Genomic DNA, 15237 nt, shown 5'->3' on the forward strand with positions numbered 1-15237 from the left:
TTCTCTTCCCCTCTGAACTTACTATATTATACCTGGTTCTCACTAGTATTATCAACCTGGTATCTATCATACACATCCTTTTTCTGCTTCATCTTACTGTCTATCTCTTTTGTTATGCTCGGAGCTCTGGCTTTTGTTGCCTTACCTTTCCCCCTCATGGAAATGTACCTTGACTCTACCTGAGCCATCTCCTCTTTAAAGGCAGCCCATTGTTGCTTTAGAGTTTTAGCTGCCAATCTTTGATTCTAATTTACCTGGGACAGATCTGTTCTCATCCCACTGAAATTGCCCCTCTTCCAATGAAGTATTTTTACCCTAGATTGCTCATGTCCTTTACCATAGCTATCCTAAACCTTATGATACGATGATCACTGTTCCTTCAATGTTCCTCTACTGACATTGGAGCCACTCTTCCTAAAAAAGAATCTTGACTAGCTATTATACTGTGAGATACTAAGATACAAAGTATCGAAGTGCGTATCTTAAATTCCTCTATGAGCTATTTTAACAGAGGCATTAATTCATTGAAAATAGCTTTAAGCCAATACCTCTTAGCATAATTTCAGGGAGCTTGTTATTAAACGAGAGTTACTTGCATCAGGAATTTACATATTCAATATAGTCTCAAACTTATACAGCCAGAATTTATTCTCAGGTCATTTAAATGCACACAGGAGGTCTAAAGGACCCCGTAAATATTTGCTAAATCTATTTTGGACTGCATTCCTCATAGTGTCAAATCAAATTCGTATGAAAGTGGCTCCAAGGATTCTTAGACTACTTCTTTATGGAGTTAAGTGACTTATGCTGCAACCTTAGCACTAGTTGCACTTTAAATGTAACTTTGAATGGACAATTTAGTTTATGTATTTTACACACTGTTACGATCAGCTGAGGAGGCCTCAAAGGGCTCCCCTCTTTTACCTCTCCTTGCTTGACCACAATAGTGGATCTACTTGCGAATTCAGTGAGTGTTTAACGATTTTCGTGCTATGATCATAAAAAGAATCAATTGGATAGGTTTTCTTGAATTTAACAAAGAAAGAGGTTAGCTTTATTGTACTTAAACTGATCTAAGTAAAATAATAAGCTAAATCTCCAACTTTCACACACGCACTTGAGGGTCACGCACACAATAATAGGTTTCAGAGTGCGGGAGGATAGATTGGTCAAATTAGAGTCCACTGAAGTTAAAAGGGATATACAGTCTGTGGAGTTTGGTGACCCGGTGGCTTCAGGCTGAATCCGGTGGTCCTGAGGCTTCCGGTTTGAAGAAGTGGACGGCTGATTGGGGGTTCTCCTGGAGATAGCGATGCAAATGATTTCCTTCACGGAGGCTCTGTCTGCAATAGTGATAGGCCTAGGTGGTTAGGGTCAGCAGGCAGGGCTTGAAGCTTGCAAGGTGGATTAGAGAAAGAGAGAGGGAGGAGGGACCCTACTTAGTCTTGGCTTATAAGTGTCTATTTGCTTGTCTGGTTGCTGCAGAGAAAAAACCAGCTTAAGCACACAGATGGTGGGCCTCTCACATGACCATCACACAGTGATTCAACATGATGGTTACCAGTGTGTATTCCCTCTTGCAACTTAATCAGTCCATGTATAGCAATTCCCTTCTCTCAACCAGGGTCCCATTGTTCAAGTGATTAGGTTTGAGTGGTTCATCCCCACCAGTTTAATGTCCAAGTGATGAACTTAATATCTTCATAATGGAAAAAGGATAGGTAGTTCACTCAGAGTCCCCAGGTCATTGTACTTGCTGGGACTGAGCAGATAATTCGTCGCCACCCTGATGCATTGGAATGTGGAGTATAGTGATGCAAATTGGGGTGACCATCTTTAGCTGCTAGTAGAGTCATCTTTTATCTGTTTCTTTTTCTTTTGAATTTAATTCAGGTTTCCAGCGAGTGGATTAAAAAAAATCATCATTCGACATAGCACGTTTGTGTGACAACACAAAATAAAAAGATGCAAGGTCACCTTAGATGTCTTGGGTGTCTGATGTTCAAATCAAAGCAGGAGCTATAATTGGAACAGTCTTCTATTAGGAATTTAAATTAATATACATCAAGCAGACTTATTCTTAGTAGACTTGAACTTAAACAGATTGGTCTGCACAGGTGTAATTTGATTTCTAGAAAGAAGAAAGAACTTGCATTTATGCAATGTCTTTCATGACCCCAGGTTGTCCCAAAGCACTTGACAGCCAATTAAGTACTTCTTTCAAACTGTAGCCACTATTGCAATGTAGGAAAACATGGCAGCCAATTTGTACATTGCAAGGCCCAAGAAACAGCAATGAGTTCATGATCAGTGGTGTTTCTTGAGGGATACATATTGGGTATGTCACCGGGGACACCTTCCCTGCTCTTCATTGAATAATACCCTGGGATCTTTTCTGTCTGCCTGAGAGGGATAGATGGGGCCTCTATTTAATGCCTCATCTGAAAGATGGCTAATCTGGCAGTGCAGCACTCCCTCAGTACTGCACTGGAATATCAGTCTAGATTATGTGCTCAAATCTCTGCAGTGTCACTTGAACCAACAAATTCTGACTCAGAGGCAAGTGTGTGATGGAATATAGATATAATAGGCTTAATTAGGTAGCATTTAGATATAGTTAATATATTATACCTTTTAGAATTAAAGATTGAATAAATGGTCAGTTTTCAAAACTCACTGAAATTCCCCTTTGAGAAGGTAGAGTTAAATGTTTCAAGGCCGCTGTTAGAATAGAATTTCTGTTGCCAGGGAATTGGAAGATAGACACACACATTGAAATATCCTGTGACATCAGTAAGAGGTAGCAATAAACTGAATTAGTTTATGGGGTTGTTGATGCAGACAAATCAGCTCTGGAGGTTGCTGTGGGGTACCATGGAAGGGGCAATTAACAATAAATAGAATGGACTTACAGGAATAAGAGGTCAAGTAAACACAATTATAAACATTTTGACCAGATAAAGGCTGACAACTTCAAATAACAGCAAAGGGTTGCTAATAAAACATTAAGTAGAGAGTTAGTTCATGATACTATCAAATATGGATTTTAAAAGTAACACAGGAAGGTCACATCTAAATGCAGAAGTCAGATGACACTTCTGAAATAGTATAAAAATGAGAGGTTTTGAAAGCAAAATTTAGAGGTGTTGTATCCTCAAACAACACTTCTAATCCCAGGCCTTACTTGGGGGATTTAAGGTAAAAAGTTTACTTTAAATTTTGATGGATATTCTGAATATTCTAAGATATTTTTGCTGTAACATTAGCTAGGTTAAACTTTTGGATTCTATGTTAGAAATAAGAATATGTGTTACATCTCTCAGTAATATTTGATATTGTGATATACTTGTCCACTTAAGGAGGTTATTGCATGTTATATTCTTTAATAAATATATAAAAGCTAATAAATCGTCTCATGTAGTATTCTGTATACATCTACAAGAACCCCCTCTCTGTGTCTCTTTAAGTGGAGAGATACATGTTGAAGAGAGTTTCCCAGACCCTTATAATATCTGGGATATTTATGACCTAGCCATAATATTAAAAATAGGCTATCCGAAAGATGGTAATACTCTCAGTTGGTTTTCTTTCTTTGAGGGAAAGCTAGTACAATTCTTTGGACCCAAATAACAGTCTGAGAATTTGTCTGGTTTGAACTTGATTAAAGGAGATTCATAGGGAGATACTCCTGATTTGGTTTAGTCCCTATAGGGGTTAAAGTCATAAATCACTTCAAGTGTGTTACCACTAAGTCACAGCTGACAGTTTACTGCATCATTCCCAGCTTCAGCATTGTGTGAATCTTTTTCAGAACATTGTTGTTCATTGCTACAAATCTTCTCCAGCACTAATAAAACCATATGATTCCTATTTCTGTAGAGGATTCTGTTGCATGATTACAGATGCAGGATGCTCATACCCAACTATTTAAATAGCCCCATCCTTGAAATTTGGGGCAGGATCAGTGGCTGTCGGAATTTTCGCACTGCTGCATTTCTATGGACACAATAATGTCATGGAGTTTCTTCCCGAGAAATTTTAAATATCATCAGCTTTGTAAAAAGGTTTACCAGAATTTTCTATTAGACAAGCTTCTGTAAAATGTCTTTGTGGGCTATTTTTTAAGCTTGTCATGTTGCCTCTTCAATTCAGTTTTCACATTATTTGATTTAACAGGGTTGTTTTCTTCCATCAAAACTAGCAAATTCACATTGCTCATGATAAGTTATCTGATACACTTGTTATAATGACAACACAAAGCATGTAACATTCAACATATTATATATTAAACAAGGGAGTGTTTACATCTTGATAGTCCTTTCTATTTTAGCATAAGGGACAGCTTTCAGACGAAGTGAAGTTATGTTTAATGTAATATATCCTTTTAAGGCCATAAAGTCTATCTGGATCAGTGCAGAAATCTAATCTTCTCTCTGCTTCAACTGCTTTAGGGAAGTATTGTAAATAAGGTCATTCTGAAATAAATTGAAGACTACTTGTTGATGCTTAAGGATGTTAATCTGTAAAGTAGTTTAAATAATGCTTATTCATCATTGGCATGTTCCCTATCTGTTCAGTTGTGATTTATTGGTGTTCGAACCAATTAGGTGCATATGTGAAATCCACTTTGCATCTGTAACTTTTGAGATGTGATAGACACACTAAAATAGTTACATTAGGAACATCTTCCCCTCCCCTTTCAGTATTCCGAAGAAACTGTTCTCTCGGCAATATCCTAGCCCACTCCTCCATCACCCCCAACACACCCTCCCCTTCCCACAGCACCTTCCAGTGCAAGCACATATGTCAGGTATAGGCAGCTGGGATCAAGCGAGTCCCTCGAGGAGTATAAGAGATGTAGGAGTACACTTAAGAAGGAAATTGGGAGGGCGAAAAGCGGCCATGAGATTTCCCTGGCAGATAAGATAAAGGAGAATCCTAAAAGATTCTTTAAGTATATTAAGAGTAAAAGGGTAGCTAGGGAGAGAGTAGGTCCCCTTAAGGATCAGTGTGGTAATCTATGTGTGGAGTCACGGGAAATGGGTGAGGTCTTAAATGGATACTTCTCATCTGTATTTACTGTGAAGAAGGTCATGGAAGCTAGTGAGTTCAAGGGAGAGAACAGTGATATCCTGGAGCATATCAACATTACAAAGGAGGAGGTGTTGGAGGTTTTGAAGCACATTGAGGTGGATAAATTCACAGGGCCTGACCAGGTGTATCCCAGGATGCTCTGGGAAGCAAGGGAGGAGATTGCTGGGGCCCTGGCAGAGATTTTTGTATCATTAGCCACGTGTGAGGTACTGGAAGACTGGAGGATAGCTAATGTTGTGTCTTTATTTAAGAAGAGCAGCAGGGATAAGCCAGGGAACTACAGGCCGGTGAGCCTTACATCAGCGGTGGGAAAGTTATTGGAAGGGATTCTGAGAGACATGATTTATATGCATTTGGAAAGGCAAGGTCTGATTAGGGATAGTCAGCATGGCTTTGTGCGTGGGAAATCATGTCTCACAAATTTGATTGAGTTTTTTGAAGAGGCGATCAAGAGGATTGACGAGGGCAGGGCGGTGGACGTTGTTTACATGGACATTAGCAAGGCCTTTGACAAGGTCCTGCATGGTAGGCTGGTCCGGAAGGTTCGAACACATGGGATCCTGGGTGAGCTAGCAAATTGGATACAAAATTGGCTTGGTGATAGGAGGCAGAGGGTGGTAGTGGAGGGTTGTTTTTCAGATTGGAGGCCGGTGACCAGTGTGTGCCACAGGGATCGGTGCTGGGCCCTCTGTTCTTTGTCATATATATTAATGACTTGAATGTGAATGTAGGGAGCATGATTAGTAAGTTTGCAGATGACACCAAAATTGGTGGTATAGTGTACAGTGAAGAAGGTTGTCTAAGGTTACAACAGGATATAGATCAACTGGGAAAGTGGACAAGGGATTGGCAAATGGAATTTAATGCAGACAAATGCGAAGTGATACATTTTGGAAGTTAAACTAGTGAATGGCAGGGCCCTGGAGAGTGTTGTTGAGCAGAGAGACCTTGGGGTGCAAGTACATAGTTCCCTGAAAGTGGCAACACAGGTAGACAGGGTGGTGAAGGCGGCATATGGCATGCTTGCCTTCATCAGCCGAGGCATTGAATATAAGAGTTGGGACGTCATGATACAATTGTACATAACATTAGTTAGGCCACATTTGGAGTACTGTGTGCAGTTCTGGTCACCACACTACAAGAAAGATGTGTTTAAGATAGAGAGGGTGCAGAAAAGATTCACAAGGATGTTGCCTGGTTTGGAGGGCTTGAGTTAAAAAGAGAGATTGGATAGGCTGGGTCTGTTTTCCCTGGAGCGAAGGAGGCTGAGAGGGGACATGATAGAGGTATATAAAATTATGAGAGGCATAGATAGGGTAGATAGCCAGAGTCTGTTTCCCATGGTAGGGGTGACTAAAACTAGAGGGCATAGATTTAAGGTGAGAGGGAGGAGGTTTAAAGGGGATCAAAGGGGTAAATTTTTCACACAAAGAAGAGTGGGTATCTGGAATGAGCTGCCAGAGGAGGTGGTGGAGGCAGGAACAGTAGCAACGTTTAAGAGCCATATGGACTTGAATGAGTAAGGTATAGAGGGATATGAAATTAATGCAGGCAGGTGGGATTAGTATAGATAGGCATTATGGTCGCATGAACGTGGTGGGCCGAAGGGCCTGTTTCTATGCTGTACGACTCTATGCCACAGAAGATGCAATGCCTGCCCTTTTACCTCCTCCTTTCCCACCATCTAGGATCCCAAATACTTCTTCCAGGTGATACAGCAATTTACTTGCACTTCATTCAATTTAGTATACTGTATTTGTTGCTTACAATGCAGTTTTAGTTTAGTTTTAGTTTTAGAGATACAGCACTGAAACAGGCCCTTCGGCCCATCGAGTCTGTGCCGACCATCAACTACCCATTTATACTAATGCTACACTAATCCCATATCCCTACCACATCCCCACCTGTCCCTATATTTGCCTACCACCTACCTATACTAGGGGCAATTTATAATGGACAATTAACCTATCAACCTGCAAGTCTTTGGCTTGTGGGAGGAAACCGGAGCACCCGGAGGAAACCCACGCAGACACAGGGAGAACTTGCAAACTCCACACAGGCAGTACCCAGAATTGAACCCGGGTCGCTGGAACTGTGAGGCTGCGGTGCTAACCACTGCGCCACTGTGCTTTTATTTTAGATTTTCAGCAAATTCAGTATTTTGCTTTTGCACTACTTACTGTCCCTCCCAACTTAGTATAATTTGCAAATTTGGATATACAATTCTCTAATCCTTCATCTAATTCATTAATAAATGTGTTGAAAAGTTGATGCTCCATAAGAGATCCCTGGGGAACACCACTTGTCCAATACTGCAATTCAGAGTAACTCGATGCAATACTATAAGACGTAGAAATGAAGAAATCACCTTCATATAAAATAATTGAAAAGCAAAAGGGAATAATGCTATTGTAAAGAAATAGATAATTGTATTTGGTAATTGTATAAGTAATCCTTTTTTTTTTACAGTCTTTTCTGTATTCGGAATACCAAACGCAGATTGGGTGACCACTTTGCAGAACATCCCCATTCAGTCTGCAAGTATGATCCCGAGCTTCCTGTCGTTTATTTCTCTGGCCTACATCCGCACTGACCCTTCTCGACCTCAAACATGTTTCCAATTACATAAACTTGAGGAACAGCACCTCACCTTTCATTTAGACAGCTTTGGAGCCTTCTGGATTCAACACTGAGATCAACAATTTCAAATCATAACCTCTGCCTCCTTTTTTTAGACAGCAGCTTTTGGTGATGACACAGCTTTTCCATTTACACTTCCTCTTCGATCCATCCTTTGTTTCATTACTTGTCCCATTGCCATCTCTTTTTGCCTTGCACCATCATCCCTTTTGTTATTGAATCTCTTCTGCCTTCCACCCCATGAGAGACCTTCCTTTTGTTCTTTTTCCCCACCCGTCCCCCTTTCTCTTCCTCTGTACTTACTTAAAACCTCAATATCTTTAAATGTTTCCAGTTCAGACAAAAGGTCATTAACCTAAAATGTTAACTCTGCTTCTCTCTGCATAGATGCTGTCTGGCCTGTTGAGCATTCCACACATTTTCTGCTTTTATTTTAGATTTTCAGCAAATGCAGTATTTTGCTTTTGCACTACTCACTGTCGCTCCCAACATAGTGTAATTTGCAAATTTGGATATACAATTCTCTAATCCTTCATCTAATTCATTAATAAATGTGTTGAAAAGTTGATGCCCCATAAGAGATCCCTGGGGAACACCACTTGTCCAATCCTGCAATTCAGAGTAACTAGATGCAATACTATAAGACGTAGAAATGAAGAAATCACCTTCATATAAAATAATTGAAAAGCAAAAGGAATAATGCTATTGTAAAGAAATAGATAATTGTATTTGGTAATTGTATAAGTAATCCTTTTTTTTTTACAGTTACAAATTTCAAGAAGTCATTGTCACCGGGAAGTGGTTTGGAACAGTGGAACCCAATGAATAAATAAGAAGCGTGATAGGACACAAGACAATCAATAATTTTTCACTTTGAGAATTGTGTTATCCCTCAATTAAAATGAAACATCATTCAGTTGCTTCCAGATTTCTCGGGATAGACTTTTCTGAACACGGTAATACATCTGCAGTATGATTATCTTTGTCTCAATAGAACATCAAGTTTTGTATCATTGGTCATACTGCAGAAACCTTACCCTGAATGAATCAGGAAGGACCATACAACTATTTCCTTATCCTTTTGAAATTTTCCAATTACCTTCATGTCTCGCATTCCCAGAAAGAGCCTTGGTGGTTTCCATGTCTTCTCTTTTGTGACCGTGTTAATGTAGAATTTGCGATCTGTACTTTCATCCAAGTGAACCTCCCAAATGTCCATTAGCTGGATGGGAGGTTTATTAGGATTTGGAGGCTCCAGTCTCACTTACTTTGTTTCTTCACTAAGAATTAAAATATTAAGGCTTTTGGTTTTGCAGCAGGCTTCAGCCGACCAGACCTAAAAATAAAACAGATGGGAGTGCCCTTCAGTTGCTTGATTAAGCCCACACAAGCCTAGCCTCATGGATTCCTGTTTGTTAAAAACTATCAGTGAATTCAATCAGTTAAAATGCATTCGATTAATTCAGGTAAACATAAATTAACTGCATTAGCTATTACTCACACTTTGGCTTAATATGTTATATAGTCATTTGTTAAAGGTTTATTCTGTAGCATGCAATACAAAAGATATATTCATTATTTTCAAGGCAGATGAAATAAACTTATTTATTATTTTACCATTCTTTCCTTTTTATATTTTGCCCCAGTTTTTTCCCTTCCTCTCCTGATGGCATTAACTCTTCCGGGGATGCCATTCTTTGAGTGCCACTTACTCTCTGCTCCTTATCAAAGTGGCCTTTTTTATGTATGAGGCTATACAAATATCAGCTTCAATATTCGGAACAGCTGCTTAATGATGGCATGGGTACTCTTATGGCTATTGTTGTAGCAGTGTTCAACGGGAGACTGCTGATGGTGACATGGTGTCATGAGTCATATAGATAGAACATAGCCCTTGCTGCCAATGACCCATCCAACCACTTGCTGGAAAAATGCAGGCATTCTGAACTGTTGCAGTATGGCAGCATTATGACACCTGCCCCCCCCCCCCCCCCCACACATATACATAATTTTCACAACATGACCTGTGACTACCTGCACATTCATTGAATAGAAGCCCTTCTTGGCTGATGTACACCATGACACCTGCTGCAGTAGTTAAAAAAATGTAACGACATTGCAACCTTGAAGATAACAGTCAACACCTGGCCACCTCTAAGTATGGGCTCCAGCTTTAGCTGCAGCTGAGGCAAGCTCTCAGTGGAACTGGTGCCTCCTAATATATTGATCCTTGATGAAATGGAGGTATACTATTCAGTTTCTGTAGATCCATTGTGTGGATCCTTGGTTGACTGCCTTCCTCTTGACATTTGTGCACCAGCTTTCCATGCAACTTGCTCCTCTCTTATCTGTCATACCTGCTACTCATGATCCTCTTCTTCACCCACCACCCAGATAGGAATTACGAGAGATGGTCACCCACGCTCTAGCAGACTTAATTGCCTGAGTCTGCAAAATCTCTGAAATACGAGAAAAAGTTCTCTTTCCAAATTTACAGTTCTGCAACGACCATTACTTATTTGCATACGTACTGAATCATAGAATTGTACAGCACAGAAGGAGGCCATTCAGCCTATCAAGTCTGTGCTAGCAGAAAACTCCAGTAATTGCCTCTTTAAATGTCCCTGATTTAATACCTCTACCGCACACTTTATGAACAGTCCCATCACCGAGTGGTTGCCCCAATGTTTCCTGTAAAAATTGCAATGGGTTCCTATCTGCATGACAAAACAGCTGTTTTAATATTGTTGCCATGTCACACAGATAGACAACTGACTGCTCTGGTCCTTCGACCAAAGTGGTGGCAGAGCTCATAAAGGTGTAATCAGGATAATAAGTATTGCACCACCATCTTTACACATTACATTAACAGCAGGTAAACCAGGTGAAAATTGACTTCAGTGTGTACAACATTGTCTTGTCTAACACTAGGGTAGTGACATGGTTTTAATGATGCAAGCTTAACATAGAGGCTGATATACATCAGCAACAGACCTATTGAGCTTTTGACATTAAAGAGAGATTTTGGGCTCTAGAAAGCATTTGTTTTTCATCTCCTTTGTTACTTAAATGCTACAATTACTTTAATTTTGATCCTTTCTATATTATCAAATTTTTATTGCCATCAATTGTTCATTCATAATAGCCCAATAATTGTCACATGGCTGAAATTTGGAAGACAAAATAGAGCATGCTTTTTAAAATATTGTTCCTTCATATTCTGTTAATGAATAGTGGTGAATGGGAGTCAAATTTATGAAAAACTAAACTCTTGTTACTGAATTCACTGAACTTGTAATTTTCTAAAAGTTTCAGGGTAAGTTAGAATGACCTGGAGATCTTAGTCCTCGATAAATTGAGATATATATCGTCCAACAATACAAATGGCAGCTGGACTCTACTCCCTGATTATCCCTTAACAGACATAAAAGCTACACAATTGGACAGGGCCCAAAAATGGGCACGGGTATCGCAATGCATAATTAACTCATGTCCATTGCTTCCGATGCAGGCAGCAACTCCATGCTGCTTGCTGATTTGCACATTAGCTGAGTGCAGCCAGTGCTAAATTCACTGCTCAGTGGCTGCAAAACTCAACAGGGGGCCTAGGTTTATGTGACAAAATGCTTGGTGCATTGGCAGGCCTGCCAGAAAATCTGCTGTCAATATCAAGAAGCATGGAGGAGCCCAGCACCACCTTGGCACAAGACTTTGCGCAGAGCTTGAAGCCCATCCCTTCCAGCATGGAAGTTGAGCACTTACAGCCACATCCCTGATGTAGGGTCCGATGGCCAATGTCTCAGCTTCCACTGCAGCACAAGTAGAAGCCACTTAATGTCTGGCTGCTGAGGTGGAAGATTGGACTAAAGTTATGCAAGGTCAGCTTGCTACCATGAAAGCTTAGACTGATTTCATGAAAACTCAGCTCGGTGTCATATGTACTCAGACTGTTGCCATCATAGCTGCAGAAACCAGTGCTGAAAGGGACTTGCAGGGTCTCACAGCAGTCCAGCAATCTGCCTTCCAACACATTGGTAGGATTGTTGAGGCACCGCCTGTGGCAAGTGGCAGTGCCACCGTGGAGCATAAACCTGCTGTCCTCTGTCAGGAAGACAGCAATTGTCCTCCCATCACTGCCACTCTGCAAGTGTCTTTGTTGCTGCCTGTTAGCCTGTGAGCCCAGACTGCTGCCACCCATGCCGAGATGGTGCAGTCTGCAGTCGGGCCTTCTAGGGCCATAGCTGCTCGAGGCCATCCTCCAAGGCCATCTACAGTCTCCCCACTGAAAATCAACAGTCTTCCAGCAGCCATGCTGCAGCCACTGGAGTAGCACTGTGAAGGACAAGGACAGGCAAAGACACACAGAAAACAGACACTAAAGAAATGTAAAAGGATGAGTAGCTGACTTTTTTATGGAATATTGGATGGTTTGTATATTTGGTTTGGAACGTTAGTTTTGTGGTGGCTTTTATTTTAACATTGTAGCCAAAAGCATGCTGTGACAGTCAATAACAGAGGGAAGGTAAGGTGATGAGTGGGGAATCGGGGTTGCCTTCACTGGTACTGCAGTTGGATGAGTTGATCATGGACAGCCAACCAGAAAGGAGCTGTGTTTGTTGCCTCTTGCCTTCCTCCTCCTCTTCCTTCTCCTCCTCAGCTGGTTGCCACATACCTGGTGACAAGGGCTGTCGCCTTGTGATGGTGAGGGTTTTCGGCATGTCGCACACTATGACGTAACTTAACATGTACTCTCCTGCAGGGGTCCGTCAGAGCAGGACAGGCAGCGGAGGCATGCTTTAAGCACGCCAATGGTCTACTCAATCACATTTTGTGTGGCAGCATGGTTTTTGCTATGTGCATGCTGCTTAACTGCACCAGAGTTTTGAGCCATATGGTCAGCAGATAGTCTTTGTCATCGAGTAGCCACTCTGGTTTACCTTGGTGGCTGAAATGCAGATGGTACAGCAGATGGCTGCAGAATGAAGGCATCATGACTGCTGCCATGATACTGGGCACTGACCTGCATGATACTCTGAGTGTGGTTGCACATTAGCTGGGCATTGAGGGAGTGGAATCTTTCCTGGTTGCAGTGCATTTCTGAATGGACATGCAGCACCCGCAAAACAAACTGCATGCAGTCAATGGCACTGTCCACCATGAGGAAGTTTTCAATCCTCATAAAGCCGTGTGCTTGCTCCACCTGCTTTTCTTCGGCAAATGAGAATGAAATGCTGTCTTGGAATGCAAAGCCACAGTGACCTCCCTTATGCAACAGTGGATGGCGAACTGAGAGATGTTGCAAATATTGCCTGTTCCAGACTGGAAGGAAGCATACGTATAAATGTTCTTGGCCACGGCCACTTTCACAGCCAGTGGCAATGCCATCCTTGCTCTGCTGTGACCCTGCCGTTGTGGTTGCAGCTGGTGACAGATCTCAGTGAGGACCTCCTTAGCAAAGCAGCTATGTTTGACACACTGGGCTGAATTTTAGCCCGGGCTTCGGGACCCTGACATCAGGGCAAAAAGCGGGTCCTAATCCCGCACTTGTAGGCAACAGGACCAGCTTGGCGATTATACTGCAGGCGACCTTCTAATTGGTCACCTGCAGGCCCGCAGTCCAATTAAGAATGGCAGACAGGCTTTCCATGTTGCCAGCCCAATCACAGGGCCAGCAGCTCTAAAGCCTCAGTCGCACCACTGGGAGAAGTGGGCACTGCTAAGGCAGGCAGGAGACCTCGGAGTGCCTCCAGATAAGTAAATAAAAAATTCAGAGGGCTGAGAATTGGAGGGGAAAACCCCTTCGGGGGGATTGTTGGGGTCACAGAAGTACCTTTCCTGCCCATGGCCCCCTGTTTGAGCCATGAGGCCTCCACAAAGCTGGCAGAATCCCCACGCCGTATGGGAAGGTGGGAGGCGTTGCTGTACCATTGGAAAAATGACAGCAACCCCATAAAATGGCCCTTTATTGGGTCTTTAATTATGCAAATCAGCTGCCTGCTTCCTCGGAGTGGACAGCCGATCCGCCTCACAGCCTGGTGGCGGACTGTGTCAGGAGGCTGTCTCATCGCAGCTCACTGCTATTTTACATGTCTCTCCACCTCCGTTCCTGCCACCTGGTGGCTGGTAAAATTCCGTCCACTGTTTCTCACTGAGGTTCAGTTTAGAGAATTGATCCTTGACCACCCTTGGCGGATCTGGCCTCCTGCTGAGAGTCCTTCTCCCACTCCTCCTTCCTTTTCCAGCAGCTTGTCCTGCTCTGTGTCACCTCTGTTCATTCTCCCTTTCATGTCGGAGTCCAAAGGGTATGTAAATTATTGCACCCATGTCTGGGAACGAGTGGTTTGTGCAGAATCCTTGAAGTCAGGACAATGACCGTCAGCAGATGTGACATCACTCCCTGTAGACCATAACAGCTTTGAAAACCACCAAAACACTTCTCCAATTGCAGCAAGAGTCTATAAAAATCACACAACTGACCTGAATGTAGTTGATGATCCCTTTAAATAGCACTGGTGGGGTTCCTGCCTATTTGAGAACTTCTGTTCAGCTATGTGAAGTTAGGAGAAGGCAGTAGCTGGAGCATTGAGCTCCAAAATGCCGACGCTGGTGTTAAATCAGCGTTACATCTGCCTACTCTTCATACGTCTTGCGGACATTCCCAGTGTGTGCCCTAACATCCTCAACAAAATGGCATTGGGCACAGCAAGCATCAGAAGGGGGCATGGGCTGTGGATGCCATTTTGGAGGAAAAACAGCACTCATAGTACTGAAAAACTATGTACTAGAGGTCTGAATTTTGTGGCTAAAAGTTTTACTTACAATCTGTTGCTTCACAGCTTTTTTTCCTGTGACTAAATACAAACTAAAGCCGATCCACCAAATTATCTTTTAATCTGTGTGAAAACAGGGTAATTTCTTGACATTGTGGGGTCAAATTTCCATTTGCATGACAGATTACAGACGTGTGCTTCAACAGAAATGTAGTATTATTTATAGTTCATGGCTCCAGTCATGTATGTGCTGACAGTACAAATCGTTAGCTTTGACAATGGTTTTAATTGTACTAACCAATTCTAAATAAATTAATGCTCATGCTTTGGTGACAGTATTCATTTAACTTAATTTGGCTACAAGTATCATAAATTAATACAAACCTTGTAAATTATTTGTTTGTCACGTATTCTCTTACTTGAAGGTTTTTTTCCCAATCCTGCCTCTATTTAAACTTCGCTTCTGTCATCTTTACTTGTAATCATAGCTTATTTAAACTCTGTAAGGCTAATTTCTTGTTCATCCTCTCACACAACCACATTAGTTATGTTTCAATTTATCATACTTTATCAAATCCTGAGAGAACAGTCACAAAACCAGAGAAACAAATAGGGATGAATATTTTCTGATTCTGAAATCCTGATCATAAATAAATTCTAGTCTTGTGTTGGAACAGTGAAGCAGGTAACATTTTATCACTTTACATTTTATCTGGTTAATGCATACTGCAGT

The 15237-nt window shown here is 41.7% G+C and overlaps 1 protein-coding gene across 4 annotated transcripts in view; it reads right to left on the bottom strand.

Annotated features, from left to right (window-relative positions):
• arhgap15 (Rho GTPase activating protein 15) overlaps positions 1-15237 on the bottom strand; it is an 806049-nt gene that overhangs the window by 727464 nt on the left and 63348 nt on the right. For 3 of the 4 annotated variants that reach the window (XM_068034997.1, XM_068034998.1, XM_068034999.1), the window contains one exon: positions 8834-9070. The exons of the other annotated variant lie outside the window; for it this stretch is intronic. In XM_068034997.1, the coding sequence (XP_067891098.1) occupies positions 8834-8953 (120 nt within the window). In that variant the 5' untranslated portion in view covers positions 8954-9070. The remainder of the gene's footprint in view (positions 1-8833; positions 9071-15237) is intronic. 4 annotated transcript variants of the gene reach the window in all.

The sequence above is a fragment of the Heterodontus francisci genome, chromosome 7 (assembly GCF_036365525.1).
Source record: "Heterodontus francisci isolate sHetFra1 chromosome 7, sHetFra1.hap1, whole genome shotgun sequence".
Classification (NCBI taxonomy): Eukaryota; Metazoa; Chordata; class Chondrichthyes; order Heterodontiformes; family Heterodontidae; genus Heterodontus; species Heterodontus francisci.